Source organism: Nematostella vectensis, chromosome 2 (assembly GCF_932526225.1).
Source record: "Nematostella vectensis chromosome 2, jaNemVect1.1, whole genome shotgun sequence".
In the NCBI taxonomy this organism is placed as follows: domain Eukaryota; kingdom Metazoa; phylum Cnidaria; class Anthozoa; order Actiniaria; family Edwardsiidae; genus Nematostella; species Nematostella vectensis.
The window spans coordinates 13959820-13987321 of NC_064035.1; the positions used below are offsets into that span (position 1 = coordinate 13959820).

A 27502-nucleotide genomic window follows, 5' to 3' on the forward strand; every position below is an offset into this window, starting at 1 on the left:
CCACAGGTAACCCGTCACATATGATATGAATAGATTACTTTTGACATCATTTTGTGATGGACGTCACCTGGCGGATTTATTTAATTTGTATACTCAAAGATATGAGTGGGCCCAGTTTGTCCACACTGTCCGTGGTATCATGACAGAAAGAGCAGTGTGTTTGTCAGAACCAGATCATTGGCTGGGTCAAATAAACAAGCAAGAATCCCCCCCCCCCCCCCCAAGGCCCATAATGATTATGGATCAAGGGTAGCCCACTCGTCAGTCGCGTCTCTCAATCTTTCCAGTTTAAAGAAGAAAGGGAAATCCTCTTATCACCCAGATATGTTTGTTGCAAAATAAAAGGAAAACAAAGAAGCAACTTTTTCGAAAGTTTCTTTTGTGACTTTTAGATAAAAACGCAACTTTTCACCACGTTTTTTAAACATTTAGATAATTATTGGAGCAATAAAGGACAAAATTGTCTTCAGAATTATTTCAGATTTAATTGCGAACACTTCCGGAAAGCACAGCCAACCCCTCCCCCGCCACACACCCACCCCTCCCCAACCACACACCCACCCCTCCCCCAGCACACACCCACCCCTCCCTCACCACACACCGACCCCTTCCCCACCACACACCGACCCCTCCCTCACCACACACTGACCTCTCTCCACCACACAACTATCCATCCCCCACCAAACATCGACCCCTTCCCCACCACACACCTACCCCTCCCCACCACACACCCAATCAAAGTTTCGTAATAATGTTTTGGTTCATGATAAAGTGGGCGGCACCCTGAGAGTTTATCTCTTCATTAGGCTATAAATGATTATCAATTCAATTCAATTATTTTATTTGGCACCTTTTCATCTTTCATTCACGGGCGTTGCTCCAATGATGATTCAATCAATGATTGATTATATTTCAATCACCCATCAAGATGAACCCCCCCCCCCCCATCCCGCAGTATTTCACTATGGGCCTCGCAACAAGGGGTCCGGGGTGTTTATTTATATTTATTCCAGTTTTGTAACCTCTCATTCTCTTTATTTACTTTGAGAATTACAGATATATAGTGTCGTTAGAAGCACGGGTGGCCTAGTGTGTTAGCGCGTCGGCCTCTCACCGCTGTGGCCCAGGTTCGAATCCTGGCTCAAACTGGGGATTTTTTCCTGGTTCCTGCCTTGAATCGAATTTGTCACAAGTGAGTTGAAGTTATTCTCCCGTGTTTCCAGTCTTCTCGGATAAGGACACTAAACCGGAGGTCCCGTCTCTCCAAGCTGCACTACATTAACTGAACCGAAGGGACGTAAAAGAACCACTGGGGGACGCAATAAACCCTCTGGCAGTGACCACCCCCAGTGACAGTGCTTACCAGCCAACAATCCTCAAATGTGAGGGGCAGGCTGTAAATTGGAAAGAAAAGAAAAGAAAGAAAGTTAGATAATGATGATGTGCATAATCGCAGACTTGAGATTTTATTTTGTACGCCTCTTCGTTTCGTACATAGGCACTTCGGTTGGAGCAAAAGAAAGTAAAGCCGGATGTTTTGACTGTTTTTTTCCTGTATCTACAAAAGCCTAAACAGATTGTCTAGTACAGCTTGTCTGTATTCACTCTACTGTTCTAGTTGTACTGGTGGTATTTCTATCAGGCCTGTATCTACAAAAGCCTAAACAGATTGTCTAGTACAGCTTGTCTGTATTCACTCTACTGTTCTAGTTGTACTGGTGGTATTTCTATCAGGCCTGTATCTACAAAAGCCTAAACAGATTGTCTAGTACAGCTTGTCTGTATTCACTCTACTGTTCTAGTTGTACTGGTGGTATTTCTATCAGGCCTGTATATACAAAAGCCTAAACAGATTGTCTAGTACAGCTTGTCTGTATTCACTCTACTGTTCTAGTTGTACTGGTGGTATTTCTATCAGGCCTGTATCTACAAAAGCCTAAACAGATTGTCTAGTACAGCTTGTCTGTATTCATTCTACTGTTCTAGTTGTACTATGGTATTTCTATCAGGGCTCAAGTGCCATGGGCCACTTATTTGTATTCAAATAAGGCAGAGACTTTTCACAAACAAAAGGGAGCTGGAACGTGTCCGCGTCCGGAACATCTACCAGTCGACCAGTTTCCATGGCGACAGCTCCCAGTGGTCCTTGCGCACCAGGTGCAGTTATATTCCATAGGTTTGGGTTGACGCTACCACCGTCCAGCCATTCCCACGAGCTGTCGACCTGTTCAGAGAGAAATATTTTTAGGAGAATGTTGCAACAAATGCTAGGTGATTTCATGTAGAGAAAGGATGATAGATCATAGGATGATAAAATGGATGATAGATAATAGGATGATAAAATGGCGGCTGACTGAAATACCGTAATGATTCGAATAAGCGCCAGGAGCGCTTATAAAAATTTAATTTTCCGGTTCTTTGAGGGAGGGGGGTGGTTATTAGGGAGAGGGGGTTTACTGAAAGACAGTAAAAATGTTGTTAGACATTAAGTGAATACATACATTCATGGAGGGGATTCCATTGTTTACAAATTGATGTCAATATCGTTGTTAATATGTGAGAGCTAAATAAAATGATTCACATCATTCAAGTGGTGCTTTTGTTATGATATTTTAGAGGGGAGGGGAGGGGGCTCTTATTCCTAAATTCGAGGTTGAAGGGGGGAAGGGCGCTTATTAGGGAGGGGGCGCTTATTTAAAGGAGGGCGCTTATTTGAATCATTACGGTATCCACATACCTCCTTAAGTCCCACAAGGAGGGAATCAACACTGGGCTTGCTTTCTGTCACGTGATGTCGCACGAAAAGCAGCTTCTCCGGCGATTTAAAGATACCGAGTCCGGCATCGTGCATGTGACAAACACGTGATGCCTCCGCCCATCTCACTTGAAGGTCCAGGAAGAAACGGTAGCAGGATCTTCCATTTTGGACCCAATTCTCTTCGTTACAGTCATCTAAAATTAATCCGTGATGCCAGTAAGAATTATACTGAGCCTAGGTATATGAAACGATAATTTTCTCATCAATGACCGTATTGGCCATATCGGTACAAAAATACTCACTTATATTATCTTTGTGATAAAAAACAGGTACAATTCTGGTTGCATTTTGCTTTTTTGGTTAACTTTTCTTAAACGTGCTCGTTACTACTTGCTCTAAAAGCTATAACACTTCGATAAACTTCAAGACGTCTGTAGAACTGTCCAAAGCCAAATGACGCCAATACTTAAGCCAACACTTTATAGTATTGAAAATTTGTCAGGGATGACGTTTTGATACAAAAAGATGTCGTCATAGCGCGGGGATCACACATTATGGGGTTAGGGTTCGGCTTAGATATTGGTATCTAATTAGTATCTTAGAGAAATATAAAAAGATGTGGAATTAGGGCGGGGGAATTCCTAAGAGCCACACTCACTCCTATTCCATCGTTTCCTTAGACTTTTAACACATCGGGCCAGGAATTCCGACGTGGATTTGCACTTAAGCCTTTTTTATGTTTGTGTAGTAAAAAAAAACATAAGTTATAATTTTGAATGTGTGCCGTTTTGGACAATTTTTCTTAAACGTGCTTGTTCTGGAATCAAGCCCTAAAGCTGAACCCTGAAAGCCCTAATGCTAGAACATTTCGATCAATTGAAAGACGTCTATAGAACTGTTCAAAATTTGATGACACCAATACAAGAAACTTTGTGATGACGTCATAGCAAGGGAGGTCACATAGCCTATACAACACACCTGTTTGTCGGTAGCAAAACGCGTCGAATGTTATGTCACCATTTACAGACCAACTCTCTACCCTCGGAACCCCATCGGCACCGCCACAGTTTGAAGTTGGCGTCTGTATGGGATAACCTCCAGAAACATCGGTGAGCCAGCCCCATCTGAAAAAAAGAATGCAAATATAGCATAAATACAATAAACCGGCTAAGGTTCCCGTCGATGTCACCTTCAGATCGCATGTGTGATCCGTACAATTAGGCTCACGCAATGTATAGTCGAAGCTCAGACACCACATGTATCTAAACTGGGGTCCAAAGCACTTATTCATGTTAGTCGAATCGCTCTGCGGTTTATTGCCGGTCTTTTATATATGTTGAGGATGATGATGAATATGTTGTATCGATCATCGCCTATTTATTCTATCAAACCATTTTCACCAAAAGTGCTTCGATCCACTAAGCATTTGGAGATAATAGTTAGAATTACACTGACCCTTTCACGACGAAATTTGTGCCGGCCAATTGAGGTACAAGATAAGAGATTCAGCAGTTCAGTGTGTAAAAATGACAAAAAATTGGAGTGTACTAATGTTGTTGTGTGTATTGTTCGTATGATGACTACCTGCACAAGTGATATCCTGTCTTCCAGGCCTCTGTCAGCTGTTCCCGCGAGGCCATGTGACCATGACGAAATTGACACATGCGCTCAGCTTCAGTAAAATTCAATAGTCTCTTTTCCCATCCAGATAGATAGAAAACTTTATTATAGGTGCCTTTTCCTTTGTAATCTCTTACCAAGTCTGGATCTGAAACAAACGCGAAGCAACGAAAGTGTTTTATACCACTCCAACAAGGAGCATTTAGAACTCCCTTCTTTATATGAATCTTCAGATATAGGATACATACCAACCGCGCAGTTGGCATTCAAGAAAGGCACTACCCTTATCTCTAGTCCACAGTTACAGCGGTATGACCACGAAGAGTAATCAGCCGTGCAGGTCCCTCCGTTAAGACAGGGGCTCGAGAAACAGGGATCCTGAAAAGAGAGACAATGATGTGATTAGAAACACAGGGATCCTGAGAAAAGATAAAATGTGGCTCGAGAAACAGGGATCCTGAAAAGAGAGACAATGATGAGATTAGAAACACAGGGATCTTGAGAAGAGATAAACAGGGGCTGGAGAAACAGGGATCCTGAAAAGGAACACAATGATGGGATTTAAAAGAAAATGAAGGGCTTGGGAACATATATATAAACAGGGCGCTTATAAACAGCTGGTATCCTTAAAAGAAATGAAAAGCAGGGATAATGAAAATAGGTAAGTAAAATAGGAAATTAAAGGGGGAAAACAGATGCTATAATAACACCAATGACACACCATTGTCTGTGTAAATGTGTAAATTTTTGCATATCGCAAATACATTGCGAGACATGGTAAAATGCGCGTCATATGCGAACTTTCCAATATTAATACTTTTCTAAGCAGATTACAAATCAGTAGTTTGAGGCGCTTAGGTGAGAGGTGTAGGTGGCGTGACGGTGGCCCTCATGTTACTGTCGAATCCTTTGTATCGCCACGCCGCATTTTCAAAACATCGATTTGTTTTTGTCTTTTGGGATTTTTTTGTTCCGCCAGTCAAATTATTCTATTCTATTCTAAGCCAATCAGATTCTTGCCATCTCTTGCCTAGTGCAGTTGCCTGGCTTTCTGTCGCGACACTGTCTGGTTTTCGTCCAGAGGATAGCCAGGGAAGTGCACAAAGCGAGACTCTGATTGGCTCAGAATGGTTTTAATGACGGAACAGAAAAACAAAACAAATCGTGTTTTGATAACGAGGGTCGCAATACAACGGATTCACAGTAAATTAACAAAAGCAAGCACTGGCAGCTTAACCCACCTTCACCTCAATACCTGAGATCCTCTTGTAAAATTCAGAAATATGTTCGTGTTTTTATAAAACATTTTTTTTTTCAAAATGCTCGCCAAATAATTTTTAGTCACTTGTTGCTGAACAAATGTGTTTTCTTTTTTTCAAAATGCTTCGCTGCTTGCAGATGACGTCAAAGTGCTCGGGTTCGCCAAAAAATTATGGCCGTACTCGCATGCTCGCCTAGACAATTTGCTACCCTTAAAGGACTTTGATTTAGACAGCTCGATTTAGTCATATGCGACCTTTCTACGACATGTCTTAGCCCTGAATCACACACTACGACTTACGTTGTCGAGCATATGTAAAATCGATGTAAAATTTTAAACTTCTGTATATACAAACGAAACATTAAACGTTTGTATGTACAGAAGTCGAAACGAGTCGAGGCTGATTTACATTCTAAGACTCGCGAGTGAGAGGTGTCGCATACATTAATCGTGCTGTCTGAATCAGCCTTTCGAGTCTTAGAATGTAAATCAGCCTACGACTTTACTACTATGCTCGACTACTTATTACAGATTTGAGGTGTGAGATTACGCCAAAGCAATAGTACACAGTGCTGTTCTCAGTTAAGGTCTCGGTAAAGGTAAACGGAAAAAAATGCTATAAAAGCGCAGTCGAAATTTCCTCACACACTTTATGACATGGCATAATTATCTATCAGATCCCGAAAATTTTAAGGCGATATCTTAAAACCAGTCGCGAGGTTACGCCCGACAAGCTCGAGTTCTCGCCTCAAAATAATACGCTAGAAAAGTCAAAGTTTGGCGTGAATTCACGGTCAACAGGTCACGGGAAACAGCAAAGGCCCATTTTTAGCCGTCTTAGAATGCGATTTTGTGAAAAAAATTTTTTGATATAATATTGATACAGGTTTTGCAAAAAAACACAAAAACAAACAGTGGTGTCAAATTTACCTTTACCAAGACCTTAAGCTCTAATTTAGGGCGGATCATCGTGCCATATTCTCGCGAGAGAAAGAATTAGCAGGAGTGGGAGTTCGATGGCTGACAAAATAAAAGTAAAGAATTTGACTAAAATTTGTCAATCCATTTTTGCTTTATAATCTCAAAATATGAAAGTACACATTAGAATGTTTTCGTTGTAGAATGAAAAATTATTTAAAAAAAAGATGTATTCTATGTAAAATAAGCACTCTTCTCACCCCACGACAAAAACTAGTAGTTGCGGGGTTGTTGTGAACTATGTAGATATCTACAAATCTACTCAGAATTTGTAGACCAGCAAAATGATTCTTATTGACACAACAACGAAATGAAATATAACATCTCAACTTGAAGATATACTTACAGCCAATCCGTGGTAGGCGAATCTTGCGCGATGGCGTAACGCAAACTTTTGCTCGAGGTGTGTCGAGTTGTTGATTTCACAAGTGAAAAGGGTATCATTTCTTTCTTTCTTTCCAACATTGACTGACTTGCAGCTGTGAAAAGCTGCACATCTAAACTTACAGCTCATAACGTCTTTGGCGTGAAAGACATCGATAATGTAACCAACGAGGGCAGTATTATTTATCCCCATAAAATTGATGACCTGGTACTCTGAATTGTAACAGCGGAAAAGAAGTAGCAGAACATTTGCAAAGACCAGCACAAAAAGCGGTCTCATCTTAACTCAACGTTCACTCGTAAACTGAGAACTTTATAGAACTTTTTGATTTTCCAGCTTGTTCTTTTAAGGCAGGTGCTCAAAATGAGCTTAAAAACAAGTTGAATACAGACAATACCTTCAGATTTTTTTGTTTTTGTTTTCTAGGCTTTCCCATACATTTGCTATAGATTCAGCCTTCGTGCATTTTACTCTCTTCTACAGTCATCCATTTCAACTGCCCTTTTGTTCGTTTATTGCAATTAAAAGTAAATCAAGAAGCTCGCTGTGAATCACGCGGAGACCGCGTTCTTTGCGAATGCTCAGGGGGCAGCCGAAGAAAGAAAGCGCTGAATTCTCGAGCGTTGCTGTGAATCATATTGAAGTTTCAACATTCGCTTATTTCCCACCCTCATCAATGTTTGATGTAATATCAAAAACCACAAGTAAGCGCTTTCCTAGATTTCCTAAAGGTAACGCATTTTAAACCATGACAACATCACAAACTTTTAGATCCTTCACAATATTCCATTATGTTAATGTTTATGTTTTTTATTATCATTGTGCTCTTGTGTATTTGTATGCTTTAGAAGGCCACCTTTATCCTAGAGCTGACCCCAATGGTTCAACTTAACGAAAGCAAATACTATATCTAACGCTAACCCCAATACCAAAGCTGACGCTAAACCCAATACTTACGCCTTAGACGCACGACATCTCGTACACAACAATTTTCTGAAAACAATTGATAAGTTTATTTAGTTTATATTAGTTTTTTCTTCGGGAACTGATGGAGAACAAAACAAGAATAGCAATTTCTTCATGGGGTAGCTCAGAGTGCGCTTTTTAATAATCACGATAGCCGCCAAACTTATTTCAAATGCTTTGCCAGTTGATCATGAAAACAGCCATCGGATGATTCTGAAATATGAGAACCTAAGAGCGCGTTAGCACTAGAGCGATAGTGTATTAATAAATTTACCCACATTTTGCGCATTACGTTTTTTTCCGATCAGGAATCGTGTTTACACTAACATTTATAGAATATTGTTATAGTCAAAAATAAATAACAGTCCAAAATGAATATAATGTGTTAATGACTCTAAAAAGGGATTTTCCCTTTGGACTAGGTATTTTGGGGTACGAAAAGTTTTATCCCATTTGGTTTCCTTCATCTCTTTTCCACTCTCTCATTTTTTATATCTATTTTATCTTACCACTTTAATGTTACCAAATTAACATACTTTAGCTGTTAACTAACGCTAACCTCAACTACCGATACTTAACTAACGCTAACCCCAATATTTAATTGAACTAACGCTAACCACAATACTTGAACTAACGCTAACCGCAACTAACACTAACCGCAATCATCTCCTTTTCACTCTCCTCGTTATTTCACTTATATCAATCTAGCCAAAAGAAAGAAAGATAAACTTTCAAATTCTGAAAAAAAATTCAATTTGATTGAAATTTGAATTTTATTGAGCTTTGAAAATATTCCTGGCCGCGCGAAAGGAGATTTTATCGAATGAATAATTCCCAGTTTGGCGGGAAAATCAAGGAAACATAAGATAAGAGAGGGACACTTTGGTATTACCCGCGCGCCATGTCGATTCCGAATCTGGCTATTTTTAGTAACCACCACCTCACCTCTGCGCGTGAGGATTTGCTCCTTTTATTTTGTCCTACTCCCCCGCGGATTGCGTGTTGTTGTTTTGCCAACTCGATAGGAATGAAATAGATCATGTAAAATAACTCGGAAGAAGAAAACAAGTCTAACTTAAGTAAGCAAGATTGGCAAATACACTAACAGAAAGCTAAATCCCTGAATAGTTTGACTGTCTTGATTGTCTGAGCAGCGAAGTCAAGTCAAGAAGAAAGAAAACACCGACGAGTGATAAAATGGCTGTGATACCGCGTTTGATTCAAATCCTGACTCCAGCTTGTATAATATACTTAATAGTTATAGAAATGTCTAGAAACAACATCAAAGAAGTACAGTAATATCTCCCTTGTTATTTTCTCGCTATTAGAAAAGCTCAGATATTTCAGCTTGCTGGCTTTGATCATCACAAAAATGCATTCCCCCGATACAAGGATAGTTTTATGAAATGTATTTTCTTGGATTCATTCTCAATTCACCGGAATATTCACAGAAATCAATATCGTATCTAATGTCTAACTTACAGATTTCGTTTGACCATAAGGAAGATAATTAATGTTGAAAAACCACGAAGAAGCAGCAAGTTATAGCGGAAGCGATGTTTGAAGCACGAGGTTTTAAATGAAGTCTCTTTTTTTAAACGTTTTCGTTTTCTTGAAGATATGCATCCAACCAAGGTGTTGGCAACTACTCTTTAGCCAAATAATAGCACGGGTGCTTTGACAAATTTCAAATCGAACAAGGAAAGAAAAGCAGAATCACCACTCTCAATAAAACGCTCAAAATACCACACAGGGGAGAGAGATCAGCAAACACAGCTCAATATAAAAAAATAGATACCTTTATTCTGATCCTCCAGGTTCATTTCCATGGCCTCAAAACACAATGTTCACTCCTTGAAGGCTTGTAAAACCACTTAGATGCCTTTACGGATTGCAAAGCATTATGGGAGATCCAGGGAAAATTCACGAGGGGAGGGCCAGTCAACACTCTTCTCCCATAAAGTCAGATGTTTTTTTTATAATTCTTTTTACCCCGAAGCTAAACAAATTAATTTCAGGTCATACAGACCCAGAATACCAGTGTAAACAATTTTGGAATGTATTTGGTTCCAGAAAAGACAGCATTTAGGAGAGCTGTGGTGATTCATTAGAAAATTATTTTCTCATCCAGGCAAAGCCAAACAAGAAAAAAACATGAATCCACCTTTGCTTGCAAATATCCATAAGCAAAGCACTCAATTATGCCCCAATAGACTTCATGATGTCCTGACACACTCTCCTAATATGCTCATAGCTGTATTTTTGATGAAAAATACAAGCAACCATCAAGTTGTGCTCGCTTCAGCACAACGACCAGGGATTAAAAGTGGGGACCGCAAAAGCACTGTTACAAAGCTTGGATACCGCTGACTAGGTGCAGCTGTGTTTGACTTTGACGGGCTGTATAAAACTCAGAATAGGGGGGAGGTATCTGTTTTCAGTCTGTTTTTTGTAAATTCAAAAATAGCCAGGAGTCAATGGGTTAAATTCAATTTAAAATATTTATTTGCTAAAAAAAAAGTAAAATGCTAGCAGAGTTTTATTCGCGTCTCTGGGTTATCGTGTTGTTTGTTTGAATATGTGACAGGGTCTCTGTTTGCAGGGTAAAAAGAGAATGCTCCTGTTAGCAGGGCAAAAAGAAGAGCATATGCTTTCACATATTATCTTTTTCCACAATTCTCCCCAACTAAATAAACAAAATATTAAAAAAATTCGTAGAAACACACCGCTTAAAAATCGAATACAATTTTGCCCCTTTCTGATTAAAAATAAAAACATGCAAAATACATATTGTACGAAACGTAGCGTGATTAATTGTGGTGGATATTTTACTTTTGTTTCCGGAAAGAATAGAGTAGTTCAGTAGTTCAATGGTTAGGTCGATTGATTCGGTCATTTAGTTTCGTCCGCACAATCTGTTGTCACAATTTTTACATTTTTTTTTTCTTTTTTTTAATAATAATAATAATTTATAATATTACTGTACTTGGTGCGTCATTACGTCCAAATTAAAGGATATTTTTATATACTCTCAGCATCTTTGGCGTGGTCAAGTTGAACATCGACGGTCTCCTGGATACTGCGGAGTCGCTTGACCGCAGCATAGAATGGGCCGGGCCAGTAAATAAGACCATCATAGGTGACACGATTCATCCTTTTTATAATCAACAATTCCCTGGCTCCATTATGGACTTGTATTTGTTTAATGAAGTTAAGACTCAGGGAGAGATTGATGATCTGAGGGGTGAGTATTACGAATGACATTTGAATTCATGAATGTCATTCATTTTTTAAGCTTAACGAGTTTTGAATGCTCAATCAATAAAAAAAACTAAAAATAGAATTGACCCTCGTCCTGATAAGGACGAATGTCCTGTCTCACAGATCATTAACACAGAGTTTTGTTTGTTGTCTCAGAGATATACTCATTCGCAATACATCTCACCAGAGTAACTCATCTTTGCCTTCCCTTCAACAGCCCCCATGGATGACAGTATGGTGTTTACGCACCACCCGGGCACACTCACACGTCACGTGATGACTTCTCAGGCCGGACTCGACCTTCGCGTCTGCATGGTTCTGTGCGCGCGAACCTCGACTTGCCCCTCGTTCAACCATGAGCCCGCAGAGGGGATCTGTGATTTAAACAATGCTACCCGAGGGGAGTACACTGGGTAAGATTCTTTAGTACTACAAGAGGCTTCATTTCGTGACTATTCCGTTGAAATGATTATACATTATGCGACGAGAAATGGTTTAATGGAACTTATATAATATTAAACCATATTGGTATCGTATTCATTTTGCATTTTATGTGTCATTATAGGTATTTATAGTTTATTTAATTGCATATAACGCTGTCAAGATAAACACATAATATCATGTAACCCGTTAAATTTGGTATGATTAAAATCAAAGATAAATAAATTTTGGTGGTGCTTTAATTATGGTTAGTTACACTCTTTTGACCCTTGGCTATTTTTTAGCTAAGTTTACTAAAAACAGATCTCCCCACATATTTGAGTGTTTTTTTAACAGTCCTTCAAAGAATAAAGGTATCTATTTGTGAATTCAGTACAGTTGCTGATCTTTTTTTCCTTGCGTGATTTAGCGTTTTGCTGTTTTCCATTTTACCATTTTTACGTAGATTATCGGGTGGTTTAAGCTTAAGCTACCTGTGTTCAAATCTAAACTAGACAGTCTCTGAAAAGGCTCAAACAAGAATGACACATTCCTGGTGAGGGGCTACCTGTGTCAAATCTAAAACTAGTCAGTCTCTGAAACGGCTCACTCAAGACAATAACATGTTTCTGGTGAGGGGCTACCTGTGTTCAAATCTAAAAGGAGCCAGTCTCTGGAAAGGCCCACTCAAGGCAATGAAACATTCCTGGTGTGGGGCTACCTGTGTCAAATCTAAAACTAGCCAATCTCTGGAAAGGCTCACTCAAGAATGGCACATTCTAGGCGCCCGTTTCTCGAAACACCGGAGAATTGTCGGGCCCGAAAACTTATTTTGCATTTTTGCCCAAAATTTCGCATGTTTTCCTTTTTGAGAACCGCTTTCATGTTTTAGAACAGTTTGAACTTCCTCTTGGTTCATATTTCAAATGATTACGCTCAATAGGGCTATTTTCGAAATTCTGCTGGAGCCAGAAAGTTACCCGAAAAGTCTCGGGTGACTTCGAGGTCCCGAGAACTTTCTTAATATTTAAGCCATGTGAATTTCGGGCCCGAGAAGTTCGGGAAAGATCAAAATCTATAAATCTATAAAGAGAATCGTCCTTTACATGAATCTTTGTGGTAAAATACGATGTTTGACGGTATTTCAACACATTTGGATACCATAAATTTTATAGAAAATTGGCCAGCTTTTCAAATTTAAGGAATAAATCGTTTTCGGGCCCGAGAATTATCGGGTGTTTTGAGAAACGGGCCCCTGGTGCGGTGAGGGCTAAGTCTTCAAATCTAAAACTAGTCAGTTTCTGAAAAGGCAAATAATACTCAAGAGTCACTCAAGACAATGCCACGTTCTTAGTGAGGGGCTGCCGCGCGCGCTAAATGATCGAGAGCACTGCGTTTTGAAGAAACAAGTTCTGAGGAAAAATAGGCGATTCCAACAATAGCCGCGGCCACGTTTTCATTCAGAAATGGTCGAGGCCAGGCGCCCGTTTCTCGAAACACCCGAGAATTCTCGGGCCCCAAAAATTTATTTTGCATTTTTGCTCAAAATTTCGCATGTTTTCCTTCTGGAGAACCGCTTTCATGTTTTATGAAACAGTTTAAACTTCCTCTTGGTTCGTATTCCAAATGATTACGCTCAATAGCGCTATTTTGAAGTTTTGCTAAAGCCAAAAAGTTACCCGAAAAGTCTCGGGTGACTGCGAGGTCCCAAGAACTTTCTTAATATTTTAGCCATGTGAATTTCGGGCCCGAGAAGTTCGGGAAAGATCAAATTCTATAAAACCAAAAAGAGGATTATCCTTCACATGAATCTTTGTGGTAAAATACGATGTTTGATGATATTTCAATACATTAAGATACCATAAATTTTTAAAGGAATTAGCCAGCTTTTCAAATTTAAGAAATAAAACGTTTTCGGGCCGGAGAATTCTCGGGTGTTTCGAGAAACGGGCCCCAGCTACCACAACTACAAGAATGCAGCGCGCGCGTTTGTATAAGTTGCACGACAAATCTACCACAGTAACCGACATGCCATGCGCACGTGCATTTTTGCTGGAATGGCCTATTAAAAAAGCAATGTGGTTCTGCTTATAAACAGTATTGGAACTTAGATATGGATGTGAAATGGAAAAAAGTTTTTTTTAATATTATTCTTATTGTATTAATTATTATACATTTAAAAAAATATTTTTTTGTAATCTATCATCAAATCACAAGTGAAATTGCTGTTATTCTACAAAATGACAAAGCACAAGAAGCATGTATGAAAAGAAATGAAAGTCAATAGCTTATCGAGTGAAAATTTTGGTATCTAAGATATAATTATTGATCTATGATTAATGTGGTTTATTGTGAGCGTTCTGCAAAGTCTTCGCATTCGTTAATCAACTTCAAATTGTTAAGACATTCGATGGACGGGACTGAAGTTTGTCGCTTGATCGGGATGAGCTTTAGTTTGCAGAATGATCAAAATTTTGTGCTAAAACTCTCGGTTCATGCGTCAATGTCGTACGCCTTTGAAGAGAAGTGGATCGGATTATCAAATGTTTGATGCTTGAATTGAAGCTTGCCACCGCGATATTTCTTAAAATAGTACCACGTGGCCACGGCTCCACCAATCAGTAATGCGATAACAAATACGACAGCAATGGCTGCTTTTCCTCCAGGTGAGAGACCCGAAGACTGATCTGCGAAGATAAAAGACGCAAAAAAGATATTCGAAAAGGGCTTGTGTATTTAGTTTAATTAACACAGTAACTAACCTCCTTTTTGACGTTGCGATTTCCCACCACTTGAAACTGAAGAGAGAAAAATATATTAATGCCTCAGTATATAGCCTCGCCACTACATTGATGGCATGTGGAAATGCCATTGAGGTAGTGGAGAGCGCAAAATTAGTAGCGAATGCTCACGTCAGCCATCAAAGCGTCTACTCCAACTTAAACGCGCGCACTTGATCTAGTAGCAATTTATACGAGCTGCATTAGATCAGTATTTGACTATGCTCTCACCATTTTCCGTGAATCATTGAATCATTGGGTTACAGGTAACCAACGATCTCGAGCGCGCTCATGCTATGCCGATTATATATATCCATATGTGGGTAACAATGATGCGGTTTTGGAGGCGAATACAAACCGCCTAACAGAACAGGTATGTGCTTAGGTGCTTGGGCATATAATATAACTTTCAGGACACATAGGGCTAAAATTGTTGGAATTTATAATAATGGTTATAGTATTTGTGAATATATATATATATAATCATAGTTTTAATACATTTGTAAACAAAATCATAATGATCATTATGAAAGTTCAGCCAACTGGCTGCGACGCTTACATTTAATATCTATCGTTATTTGCTGTGTGGTGCGTAGGTACAGATACCATGCAAAATGTGTTTCAACAAGATCGTGTTATTGGGTTGTTCTCTTCCTCCCCATCCCGTGCTTCCCACCGTCACGGATTTCAGAACCATGTTCATTTGTATGTCATTTATGGTGCATTGTGAAGAGCAGGGGCACATACCGGCATAATAAATAAATAATATTTTGTTGTTATGCGGTTGCTGTTGCAAATTTCTATACTCAAAAGAAGCTAAGATACCCTGCTAGCAGAGGTCTCTTTGACTTTGTATTCGCTGGGCTGACAGGCTGGAGTCAAAGTGTCTTTTCGTCCAGTCCGTCAGCCCAGCGAATACAAGAAAAGAGACCTCTGCTAGCAGGGTAAAGCTAAGAATGATACGCGCGCACATGTCCTTAATCAAACTAGTGTGCGCGCCTCATATATAAGATCAAGGTATCACTCTTACCGACTTTAGTGATGTAGAAATAGTCAGGATCAACTTGTAGTTCGCCAACCTTCCCACTTCTCACGGCAGCTCGTAGTTTTCCCGTCACATTAGCGCCCTCAGCCAGGTCCGTGATAAAAGTCACGTTGAAGTCTACGATTACGCTACCTCGTCTGGTTGAAGAAAAGAAAAAGGATCAACCTGAAATTTATCCCAAATTTTTAGTTATAATATTTCCAAAAAAAAATTTTTTCCAATAATTTTTTTGCAACAGAGCAACGCAACTCATCGCCAAACAATTGAGAAGCATCTTACCGCCGAGTGAGTTGAGTTGAGCGTCAAGCGCCGTACCATGGAACCCAAGTTGACTGCTTAGCGTGTCTTAATGGGGTTTTAGCGGAAAAAGAGACCTGGCAAAAGGTTTAAGCACCCTCTCTCCATACTTGTTTAATAATTCCAAGTTTCCATTCGGTCTTAATTACAGTTGAAACTACAAATAGGCTTTTGCATTAGCAATCAAATTTAAATGAAAAAGTTCGCTACCGTCAGTTTACTCAAAAGCCGTCTGTTTCAGTAGCCGAAATCGAAGAAATAGTTTCACAACAAGCGTATCGTCCGATTATGTGCGCACCTCAAGATTTTGCAAAAAGGATTTTTGAGCATGCGTAGTAGGGACATCATGATCAATGTAGCCGCAAAATGTTAAATTAGCTAGGCGCCAGCGTAAATAAAATAGAAATGCCCGGCACGGTCATTCCACCCCCCCCCCCCCCCCCCCCACACACACACACACACACAAATTATCATGCAAGTAAAGATGTTTTATCGTGCCGAAATAAAAGCTAAATAAAAAGGTACAGTTTACGTACAACCTATTCCTAGTGACGGGTTATTAATCTTTTGTTTATTATCCATTCCATTCACACATTGTAGCCTGTTATTCTTACCTAAAAGAATTTACGGCGACTTCTTTGAAAGCAAGTGAATCTGTGTCGGAGGAACCGCTATAAAGAGACCTCACCTACGCAAGCAATAACAATTACAAAAATAATTTTAAAAGATGACCTGACTGGCCTGTCAATGAAAAAATACTCTTGTTGTATACGGTAATCTTATCTAGATTTTATATATTTACAGTTCAATAAAATAAGGTGGTGCTGAACTTACAGATGAGGTGACCTGACTGGACAGAGTTTTGAAGGCGGCACTACTGCTTTTACTGTAGTCGTCTGACCATCCCGTCGCGGTAAGCCTGATTTTTGCTCGATACACCACGTCTAAAACGCAGCACAAATAGCTGTGAGCTCGGAAAGGGGTAAAGCAAAATGGCATGCAAAAACGCTTATATAAGTACAAGTCGATGTTAAGAAGATTATGATTTACTATTGTGGGAAATACACGTGGAGGGTGGACCAAGGGCATCTAGTTTTGTTTCTCTTCATTTTATCTGTATTCTACCAAAACCACAAGATCCGTGAATCGGTATCGTTTCCCTCCAAGCTCCCTCATAAGTCCAAACTGATTTATCTAATGAATACTTAATAAGAGCTTTGGGCTTACACGGCGGCTCAGTGGGTGCTACGGTACCATCTGTAGGATTACCACTGGGCTTTTCTGTTGGCGGGCTCACAGTAGGGGCGTTATCTGCGAACGAATTGAAGACAAGAACTTGGAAACACTAAAACACAATGCTTCATAAATAGTTCTAAACAAAATTCCGATTCTAGTCTTTAATCCAAGAAAAGCTCGTGTTAGGTATATCTTCTCCCGTTTCGTTTCGTTGGCCGCTAAAATCCGTTAAAAATGGGAAATTTCACAGCAAAGGTAAAAGTAATTTTGTATTTAACGCCACAGAAACGAAATGAAGAAATGGTGTTTACCCTAACTTTAAGAGCATCTACGTGCCGTAGTGTCGTTTGACAAAAGGTTGTCGTAATAACTTCAGACTTAGAAGCGGTAGCGGTGGCTAATAAATGCATTTCAGTGGATTTTACCCATGCTTACATGCGGGCATGTCGCGTAGTCGCAAATCCGGTTGACGACAACCTTTTGTCAAACGACTGTATGTTCCTGCTTCGCCACGATGGTTAAGTAAATGTCCACTTACTTGGTAAGCAGCCATACAACTCGACACGAATACAAATGTTGCGAGACCAGGTCAGCGGCTTCAAGCGGAAGTACTGCCCACGCACAGCCTTTGGGAATGTCGTAGTCACCACAGTGCTCCCATCAGTGTTTGCCGTAAAGGTCTAAAAGATAAAAAAAAGGGAAATTTTTATGATAAAAACATACGCAAAATGGAAGCTATGCGACGTTCCGGATTCATTTACGAGTTATTTCCTGTTTATTTATAAAATAAATCACCGCCTATATGACGTATAATCTATGCTCGTCGACGTATTGTCTATTCTCGTAGACTGTTGTTGTAGGCGGTAACTTAAAAAAAAACGGGCGAAAGGGTGTCCGTTAACGTTAAAAGAGTTAAGGAACTTAAGACGACGGCAATTGGGGCCGGATGTGAGCATGCGCATTTGGGACTATGAAACGAGTTGAATTGATCGAAACATGCTTAAAATAATGTGTTAGAAAGTATTTTTGTCAAATTCTCCTTGTCATCGCCGTCATCCCCTTATTAACGAGTAATAAACTCGCCCTGCAATAAACGTTACCTTGATTGTTTTATCAAAGTCTTGGATATTCTTCCATTTGGTATCTTCACGCTTGAAGACCAAAGCGAAGGATTTCACGTAGCCTGTGCCATCGGGGGATCCCTGAGTCGCAATTTGTCTGACTCGCATAGGTCGATTAAGGTTAATCTAGAAGGAGATAAACAACGTAACGGGTTGGTGGAAAGCCCATACGATACGACAATCGATGTGTACGAGTTCCATGATAAGACTCCTTCAAATAAACTTGCTCCTGCCTACTCTCATTCTAACGACGTCAGGCCATTTTAGCGATTGCGTTTTAGGTTTGTGGTGAGTTGTTCGTCCCCTATGGGTAGAAAGCTTTAGAGGTCCTTCAACATTAAAGAATACCGAATTTTGAATCCCACTTTTGACACCATTATATCTATAGTGTCTGATGCACTGTGTCCGATTCGGGGTGATCATTTTTAATTAAACGACTCTGTTTATACGACAATATGACGGACGTCCCAAGCTTGAAGTGCCGCGCCCAAGGCATTTGGCAACACTGGGAGACAGCAATGAATATGCGTTCTAACAGATGACGAAATATGTGCCACATTTTATCCACCAATAAATAAACCCTAGGTCACTCGAACAAAGATTTGAGATCTTCCGATTTTTGTGTCGGCAGTGTTTTCTTGTTAAACAACACAACGGTCTCGAAGCGGTGTGAAAGACATCGCTAATCTTAGTCGCTTCACTGAAATCCCATAAAAATAACTACACAATCCTTAATCTACGTATTCCAGGGATTAATTCGGTGCTAGTTACGTAGAGGTTCGTTTTAATGCAATGTTTTATGTGGAATTGGTGTTCCGAATAACTGTGCATATGAAGTAAAAAGACTCTCTTTTTCACAGTTAGACGTTTTTTTAACGTTTTTATATGAAACACTTATATTATGAGGCTACATTTTTGTGAAAACTATGTGTGGACGAATTGACTCTATTTTTGTGGACGAGTTGACTCTACTTGTGGACGAGTTGACTCAATTTGTGGACGAGTAGGTTGTGGACGACACGGTTTGTGGACGAAGTGACTGTAAACCCCCCATTATATATTGTTTCTTGTTGGGCGCTCTATTTAGTCGGGATCAACTGGAGTTTGTAACCCTACCGTCAAGTACTGATCTTTATCACTTGTGGCAGCACACCATCCGTAGGGAGCGTTTAACCGGGCCATGGCCGCGCCGTGATCACCATCCAGCTCAGAAGATGCCTCTATCCACGAGTCCTCTATTGTCCCCTGCTCGAGACCTTGAGGCTCGAGACAAGCTGTGTATCACAAAGTATTACCCTTTACCCTTGGTCTTTATCTGTCATATATTAGTATGTAAATGCACTCCAGTTTATCAACTTTCGCTAAATCCCTTTAGAATCAAAATTGAAATGATAAAATTGAGTAGGTACGTATCCCCCCTACCATCTAAGAGAGAGGATCCCTTCCCACCCCTCTAATACGGGCTCAATAGCAAAACTTGTCCAGAATCTGCTCTGTGAAATTGATATACCAAGGTTAGACATGCGTTGTGAGACATACAGTGCGATTGCTCTGGTCAAATATCTGATTAAAGTCCGTAGATCCTACTTGCATGACAGTGTTGTTTTGTTTTCGTTATGTATATTCAAAACCCTTAACCTTTCCCTGTATTAATTAAAATTGAGCTGTTTTAGTTGATAGATGGATTTAGTGGGATGTATTGAAAGGCACCATGTTTTTATATTCAAAGCTCTCAATTAAAAAAATATACCTTCCCTGTATTATTTAAAACTTTATATATAGAATTAGGTGATGGATGGATTAAGTAGGATGGATTGAAAGGCACCATGATTCAAGCGGATTTTAATCCACTACTAAACTGCTGAGATGGAGGTTTCATTTGAGTAGTGCATAGTGCACACTAGTGACATAACGACATAACAACATAGGCGCGCACACTCTTCTAAGCCCTACATAACGACAAAAACGTTTTTTCTCTTATGTCGTTATGTCATGTCGTTATGTTGGGCTTATGTCAAAATGTCGAACCATTCATACTTGAACATATAAACAAAAGGGTGCAAGCGCCTATGTCGTTATGTCGTTATGTCACTAGTGTGCACCAGGCATAGGGTCTCATAAAACACGCGTCACGCAGGTCGGGTCGAGGAGTTTTAACAAGAACATACCACTAGCACATCCATAGAAATCAAATCGCAAGCATTTCCCATCTGAAGACCCGGCCACAGGAAGAAGGCGGACATATCTCGTCCTGATGGGCTCCCCAAGCACGTGCGTGAGATGAGATTTCGTGTCCCCGTTTCCTCGGAACATCTACAGGGAGGGAAGGTCAACTTATCACAGGAAAATTGATACTCCTGATAGTTGTTTGCAATGCAAATCATTTTCGCACGAGAAGTTTAGTCTATTGTTAGAGCAGCGGTCTCAGAACAGCCATTTGCCATTCGCCGTTTGCACTGACAACGGTTATCAAAATAGGAGCATATCAAGGATGGAATGTTTTTAGAGAAGTGTGGGTTGGCCACCACCTCTGTGAGATACCAAACACTTACCCTCACAACGCCCTTCTCCGTGTAATCAATCCACGCGACCCCATCGTCGCTGTACGCTAGACGATACTTGCTCACATAACCCCCAGACGAGCCCCCTCCCCACGTGACAACCTTTGTCAGCCTTTTCTCGTCCTTGTACGTGAGCTGAATCCAAGGTTTGGGGTCTGAGGTCTGAGGAAAGAAGGGTTGAAGTTAGCGAGATAAAAAATAAACAAAGAAATTGAATCCCCGGACTAGTCACTTTTGGATATGATGCATGTTCTCGATATTGGATATAATGCACGTGCTCTGTTTGCCATATTAGATATAATGAACGTGCTCTGTTCGCCATATTGGATGTAAAGAACGTACTATGTTCGCCATATTCGATATAATGCACGTGCTCTGTTCGCCATAGATATAATGCACGTGCTCTGTTCGCCATCTATAATGCTCGTGCTCTGTTCGCCATATTAGATATAATGCACGTGCTCTGTTCGCTATATTAGATATAATGCACGTGCTCTGTTCGCCATGTATAACGTGCACGGTCCCTGTCCTCCATGTTTAATGCTCGTACTCAGTTTGCAATTATTAAGCTATAATGCACGTGCTATGTTTGACCCCAGCCAAAATTTGCTATATATGGTTCTAAGGGTCTATTTTACAGTATAATCTTATTTGCCTATAAAAAATCTGATACGCATCTGACACGCTCCGTCCTTGGTGAGGTATGCCTTACGATAAGGTGGGTAGGGGTTTGTCTTTAAGAAAGGTGAGCGCTTTGTTCGGTTAAGTGTGGAATGTACCTTTGGACACCAGCCGTTGCCTGCAAGTTTGGCCTGAGGTGGAGTTCGCGCGTCACTGGTAGATGACGAAGCGGTAATTTGATCATCGTTCATCTTCCCACTTGACATACCTCGGGGCGACTCACACTCTGTTCGAGGCACATCATTGGGTTAGTCAGAATCATTCGTTAAATTTAACTCTAAGCTCATTTTTTTCCATTAAAAAGTTCTTTTAGAGAATGATGTATAAAAAATGCCTTTCGTCAGCAGCTGTAGAGATTTAGATCCTCGATCCTCGATTTAGATCTCGAAAAAAATCACTTACAAAAATATGTAACGAGAAGTTGCTAGGTAGCGCTGAGTGATCAAATCGAAATCAATAAAACGTGAGCCAGGTTTTCGGATCTTCGAGATTACTACCTCCTCGCCTGTGTCTTCCAAAATAATAATACTCAACTGACAACAACCTAAGGCTTCCCCGATTCTCATTCAAAAGCCGATTTTTCATAGCTTCTAACTTATAAAAAGACACGTAAGATCAATAGCCGACATTGTCCTGTGTTACAATTCTCCCGCCAAATATACACCTATTAAAGTTAAGGTTGCACCCGCGAATTAATGTATCGTAACCCGCAAAGATTCATGGGTAAAGTAGAAACGGCTGACTCCTGGTCTCCGAACGCCGTGTGAAAGTTTAGAGTTACATAACAAAGAATGCTCAAATTTTCTAAACCTCTGTTTGTTTTTATTCACCATTATTTATTTTTTAAATTTATTTGATACCCATGAAGCACTGCGGGTTACGACACATGGATTCTCCGAGTACAACCATATTTGAAATAGCTGTACAACATTTACCTGCATAGCAACGTTTCAATATCTAGTGCATCCTTACCGAATGGGCAGCCATAGAACTCAATTTTAGCGCAAGGATTGTTACTCCAGGTTTCAGGATAAACACGCAAATACTGTGCATCGATGGGTGGGTCAAAATTGACTGTGACCACCCCGCTTGTATCCGAGTTACCTGCACAGACCTATGGCGGAAAATACAAGGCACATAACGAACAATCAATTTCATATAATCGACGGTTAAGACAACGGCTACGACGAAGACTCTTTTTTTAAATAAGATCGTACATTTTTTAGACTCTCACTTATAAAAATACTATAAAATATTTGTGTTAGAGTTTAGATTAATAATAATGATAGTAATAAAAATTTTCGTATATTTCAGGCTTATGATTTTTTTTTTTTTGCAATGTTTTGTTTCATTTAAAAAATCATTGACCATCGTCCTTCTTGATTGGATAGGGGTTAATTCTGAGCCTGTTGTGAAAGTTGTCACGGTTAACTATCATCACCACAGTACCTAGTTAATCAAATGAGTAACACAACATTGTGTTGAGCGATGCTGCATTATATTTTGATAAAACGTTTGTTTTAAAAAACGGTTTGTACTTTTTACTTTTTCCCTGAAATATACGAAAATTATTATTACCATCATTATTATTAATCTAAACTCTAACACAAATATTTTATAGTATTTTTAAACAGGAAAATGCCCAACTAAACACTGCGCTAGGGTTTCCCAATACTTGCTTTTGTTTGGCCCTTAACAGTGTACGTCTCCCATTGATCTTTGTAAGAGCCGTACTGTACAGTGTACGACCGCACGTAAGATGCACTGCCAGCGAGATTCAGACCTTTCATGGCGATCTTTGTTACTCGTGTCTGGTTCAGGAAATCCACCTGTAAATTTGACATTCGTCAAATGTGTTCGAACAAATTAAGATGGTATGAATGGGAGGGGAGGGGGGTGGGGAGGAATGCTCAAAATTTGAAAACGAGAACAGTAGCGCGAGTGACAGTGCTGAAAAACGCAAGACTAGTTCCAGTACCGCGGTTAAACCAGCCTTTTTGTTTCGAAATGGCGGCATTTTACCAGCGAACTATCACATTTTGGCGAATGCTAAGAAAACTAGAAACATAAGGCTATAATTTTCTTTATGACTCCCTTTTTATCACACAAATCTGTCATCTTTTGTACAGTATGGTTTTAATGCTGTACAGTTAGTCAAAACAACAACTGAAATCAGCCTTTCGTACCTTTATTCGAACGATTCAACACTACGATTGTGCTTGTTTTCGCCAGAGTGCGCGCTTGCGCATACGTTATTCAGCACTGTCAGCGCGAGTCGGCTAGCACAAACCATGCTCAGATTGAGCATGCGCACTAGCCACGTACAAAGCCACATACTAACAAAGGGACTTTCCCAATAATGGTGCGTACCTCTCTTACGCTGCCTGGTTTTGTTACTTAACACGAGATATAATATTTTTTATGTTGACCTGCATTCTGTTGTATACAAATTATCGTAATTTTTAAAAAAACGAAGGCTTTTCTAACAGGATTTACCATTAGTAGAGTGAGAAATAAACGAGTTTTGCAAACCGACACGCACCTGTATATAAGGCGTCTGGGAGACATTAGCACACCAGGCCGTACTGCCATTAAGCCGGGCCATACTCGGGCCATATCCAGGTTGGCTGAGCAAACTGGTGAGTTGAGTATTTGTGATACCCCCACTGCTCATGCCCAGAGCAAAAGAACACTCTGTTAACATGACAAAAACACAAGAGATGCTTTAGTTTCGAACAACTTTTGTTACTCATGTTTTAACCAAGTTAAACATGCTCTTACAACTGACTTTCTGTCACCTCGGTGTTGTTGTTTATCCTATACTAAATACACTTACATATTCTTCCCTAAATAAAAAATCATATTCTTAAATCAGGGGCGGCGGAGTGGTCCCATAAGTGGGGGGACGAAAGTTAAGGGGAGGGGTAGGTAGTGGTTTCAGAGGGAGGGGTGGGTGGTGGTTTCAGAGGGAGGGGTGGTTGGTGGTTTCAAATTCTTAAGCGCTATTTATAAGAACGCTGGGGATAACCTTAGTTTTCATGCACGGCATTTTAAACTGTTCAACAAATTTGTTTTGGTAGCATATGCACCGCTTGAAACCCGTTGGTTAAAAAAAACCGTTGATATTTAAAGAAAAATTCGCTCGGAAAAGTGCCCTTGCCCCTCCCCTTCCGCCGCCCCTGTAAATGAATACAACTCATCTATTTCCTCGCAACGTCTAAAAACATCAACCATTTTTTTATAGAAAATATAGCTTATCAGCGATATTTGATTGAAGGTCTCAGTAAATCGCTTGTTTTATCGACGAAAAACTTTGTTTGGTTCGGTACTTTTAGGGATCCTACAATGGAGATAGGGTCGCTTTACCACCAAATAATAGTAATTCTGTTGAAATTGAGCACGAGGCCGGAGGTTGTTTAATATCATTAGTGCATTAGACTTATGTTATCTTGGTTTGACCAAATCGCCGGAGTTCAAGTCCAACAGACCAGGTTGTTTAGACTTAAAACCATTATCATAACAGCAAACATTTGCGAAAGTTGCAACGGTCAACTACGACCCATTGCTATTCCTTTATTTGCGAGAGAGTAACATACCGAGTTTACTTTTGCAGATGTATCCCCTTTGCTGAGAACATGAGTAGTCATTCCACAGCCTGTTTCCAGCCACCATCTCGCCACAGTTCTCCACGCCTACTAGATCATTAGGTTCGCCACCATTCCACGCGACATACGCCAACGGGCTTCCATCGCTCCACTGCCAACCGCCTTCTATGTTGCGGTCATTTAGACCTGAAAAGAAATACAATATGACAAACGAATAGAGATTTCGAGATAAGATAGTATACTGAAAAAAGGTTGCGTACTTAAATAGCCCTCTAGTCATTCAACATTGCGAGATTTGTTACGTGATGAAACCTCGAAATAACCCTTAATAAAAACAGCGCTTAACTAAACAGCGCTTAACTAAATTTACTAAACCAAAAAAAAACCTCTCTAGCCTCCCCAGAACTTTTCCACACAGAGTATCGGGGTATTTTAGTATTTTTTTTTTTATTTTGGCTAGGTTGACAAAGTGATGGTTGACAGAGAGACTCTACAACAACAAATTTGTATAGGTAATCATATGACTTCAAGGTCAATTTGGCTTCATAATCACACGAATTACTCCATTCGATTTCATTGCATTACAATTCGTATAGGAAAGTTTACTTTCGAAACTCGCCCGTTCAGATAAATCTGTACGAAACCCGGCCCGTACCCAGGATTTATCTTTGGGGGGTGCGAAATCCGAAAAAGTGGACCTAATTTTTCCGGGGGAGGGGGGGGGGGAGTTCTCTGATAAATATCTGACCACCCCCAAATAAACAAAAAAGGATATTTTTATGCCTTTGCAGTATCTCCACGCGACGTTTATTGTCGTATTTTGTTACAAACCAGAGTGATCTAGCTTTTGCTTTATAATTTTGTCTACAAATAGCTCGTCTATTGAGAACCAAAAGTGGACCTTCGGCCGTTGTGGGTGGGGGAAGGGGGTGCGTTCGCACCTCCTGCACCCCCCTTGGGTACGGGCCTGGAGCCCCTGGTAGTTATTCCAGGAAACCAACCGGTCCAGATAGACATCTGCAAAATCTTGTCGAATAGTATACCGGGAAATCTAAATCACTTTTTACTTACCAATCCAGATAGACCTGGACGAGCTCTTTGATTGGTATATTAGGAAATCTTGTTCTTCCTGGTTGAGTATGCTGACCAGGTCAGCGCCCTGTCGCGTGCACGTGGAACGCGCTTGTGACCACGTGACGTACGCTGATATGCCGCTGAACAAGTAGCAGAACTTGTCAAATTTCACCCAGCCAGGCTGGCACTCTCCTAGGACTAAAATGGCAATGAAAAATTAAAAGAAAAAAACATTTCCAAACGTTCTACTCAGGCTCGTAGCCATGGGGTGGTGTTTGAAAGAACCCCCCAACTCGACTGGAAGGTCCGCTCTATATAAGGAAAATTAAGTACCACTAAGAGGTAGAACGAGCTACCTAAGAGAAAATGGTCCGCTTTATGGGTAAACGAAACCTCCCTCAAAATCCTGGCTACGGGCCTGCTACTATGACGAATCTCGTAGGGATAACTTACGTGATGGAGTGACATGGGGTTCCCCTGTAATTGAAAAAAAAAAAAACAGTAGAATACTTAAAAAGGTTTTCTTTTACGATCTAACAATCCATTTTCATAAAAACTAATATTTTAATCATAGTTTCTGTCACTATATTTCGTAATTAACGATTATTAAGTTGTACATCTTATAAGGTACATGTTTTGCGCGCAAAGGTCAAATGGCAATATTAAATTACCATTTATCTCACCGATATGTCAACAAACTTTCGACGATGGTCAGTTTCCGTTAATTCGCTTTTTTCTAAAATAAAGATGAACTTGAAAACTCGAACATACCACAATCTCGAAATGGTTTTTGTTTTTTCTACTTTTCATATGCAATTTTACCCGCGATTACTTCTTGTAACTCTTAATATGTTCGCTTTGACTTCGATTCGAGTGATCGGCATCCAAGCGATGGTTGTATCTACGTAAAACCTCACCTTTGTAAATCTTGCACATGAAAGAATTCTTAAGACCACAGTCAACCGCTGACCAGCGGCCATTGCTGGTGATACTGTTGTTAACCTGCACGCAAGTCTGGCTCGTCCCAGGCTGTCCCGGCTGCCCACGTGCCCAGTTCGTGTACTGCTTGACACTTTGGTCCGACCACGTGAACATGAGCGAGTTGGGCATGCGCACCATGCCTGTCCACACGTTACCCACGAGGTCTTTCAGATTTTTGATCATGTAAGCTGGAAAATGCACATGTTTTCTAGATGGTTTTCGGGGCATGAGTTACATTTTAAAACTACAATATGATCCTTTGTGGGGCCATTTTTGATCATGTAAGCTGGAAAATGCACATGTTTTCTATATGGTTTTGGGAGCATGAGTTACATTTTAAAACTACAATATGATCCTTTTTGGGGCCATGCAAATAGGATATGTAGAGTGTTCCATACGTCAGTTGAGTCGTAAAACAAAATTCTAGTCGTAAACAAAAGTCAAGTCGTAAAACAAAAGTCAAGTCAATGCT

At 40.1% G+C, this 27502-nt stretch overlaps 2 protein-coding genes across 4 annotated transcripts in view; both read right to left on the minus strand.

Moving 5' to 3' along the window:
* Window positions 1-1450: 1450 nt before the first annotated feature.
* On the minus strand, window positions 1451-7464 carry LOC116604466 (aggrecan core protein). Of its 2 annotated transcripts, XM_048723905.1 has the most exons (7): window positions 6964-7464; window positions 4627-4756; window positions 4343-4526; window positions 3737-3882; window positions 2738-2952; window positions 1987-2224; window positions 1451-1894 (listed from the first exon to the last, which is right to left on the minus strand). In XM_048723905.1, exons 1-6 carry the CDS (start codon window positions 7279-7281, stop codon window positions 2006-2008), a joined length of 1212 nt encoding a protein of 403 aa, XP_048579862.1. In that variant the 5' UTR covers window positions 7282-7464; the 3' UTR covers window positions 1451-1894; window positions 1987-2005. The 2 variants fall into 2 exon arrangements, with proteins under 2 accessions (XP_048579862.1, XP_032222772.2); XM_032366881.2 differs by having other exon boundaries at window positions 1451-2224.
* Window positions 7465-13951: 6487 nt separating this feature from the next.
* Window positions 13952-27502, minus strand: part of LOC5521691 — a 41072-nt gene continuing 27521 nt past the window's right edge. For both annotated transcript variants that reach the window (XM_032366874.2, XM_048723902.1), the window contains 19 exons: window positions 26967-27218; window positions 26503-26526; window positions 26047-26247; window positions 24967-25161; window positions 23913-24064; window positions 23050-23199; window positions 22343-22484; window positions 21469-21596; window positions 20681-20851; window positions 20297-20441; window positions 19245-19402; window positions 18108-18254; window positions 17546-17687; window positions 16999-17082; window positions 16606-16715; window positions 16386-16459; window positions 15460-15611; window positions 14412-14447; window positions 13952-14336 (listed from right to left, as the gene is read on the minus strand). In XM_032366874.2, coding sequence (XP_032222765.2) covers window positions 14143-14336; window positions 14412-14447; window positions 15460-15611; window positions 16386-16459; window positions 16606-16715; window positions 16999-17082; window positions 17546-17687; window positions 18108-18254; window positions 19245-19402; window positions 20297-20441; window positions 20681-20851; window positions 21469-21596; window positions 22343-22484; window positions 23050-23199; window positions 23913-24064; window positions 24967-25161; window positions 26047-26247; window positions 26503-26526; window positions 26967-27218 — 2657 coding nt within the window. In that variant the 3' untranslated portion in view covers window positions 13952-14142. The remainder of the gene's footprint in view (window positions 14337-14411; window positions 14448-15459; window positions 15612-16385; window positions 16460-16605; window positions 16716-16998; window positions 17083-17545; window positions 17688-18107; window positions 18255-19244; window positions 19403-20296; window positions 20442-20680; window positions 20852-21468; window positions 21597-22342; window positions 22485-23049; window positions 23200-23912; window positions 24065-24966; window positions 25162-26046; window positions 26248-26502; window positions 26527-26966; window positions 27219-27502) is intronic.

What these genes read in the sequence shown, in the direction of transcription:
- LOC116604466 (XM_048723905.1), bottom strand. Translation starts at nt 7,281, where the DNA reads ATGAGACCGCTTTTTGTGCTGGTCTTTGCAAATGTTCTGCTACTTCTT. An exon ending in GAATGCCAACTGCGCGGTTG is followed by an intron (nt 4,527 to 4,626) that starts GTATGTATCCTA and finishes CGTTTGTTTCAG; the next exon opens with ATCCAGACTTGGTAAGAGAT. An exon ending in ACAGGATATCACTTGTGCAG is followed by an intron (nt 3,883 to 4,342) that starts GTAGTCATCATA and finishes TCTTTTTTTCAG; the next exon opens with ATGGGGCTGGCTCACCGATG.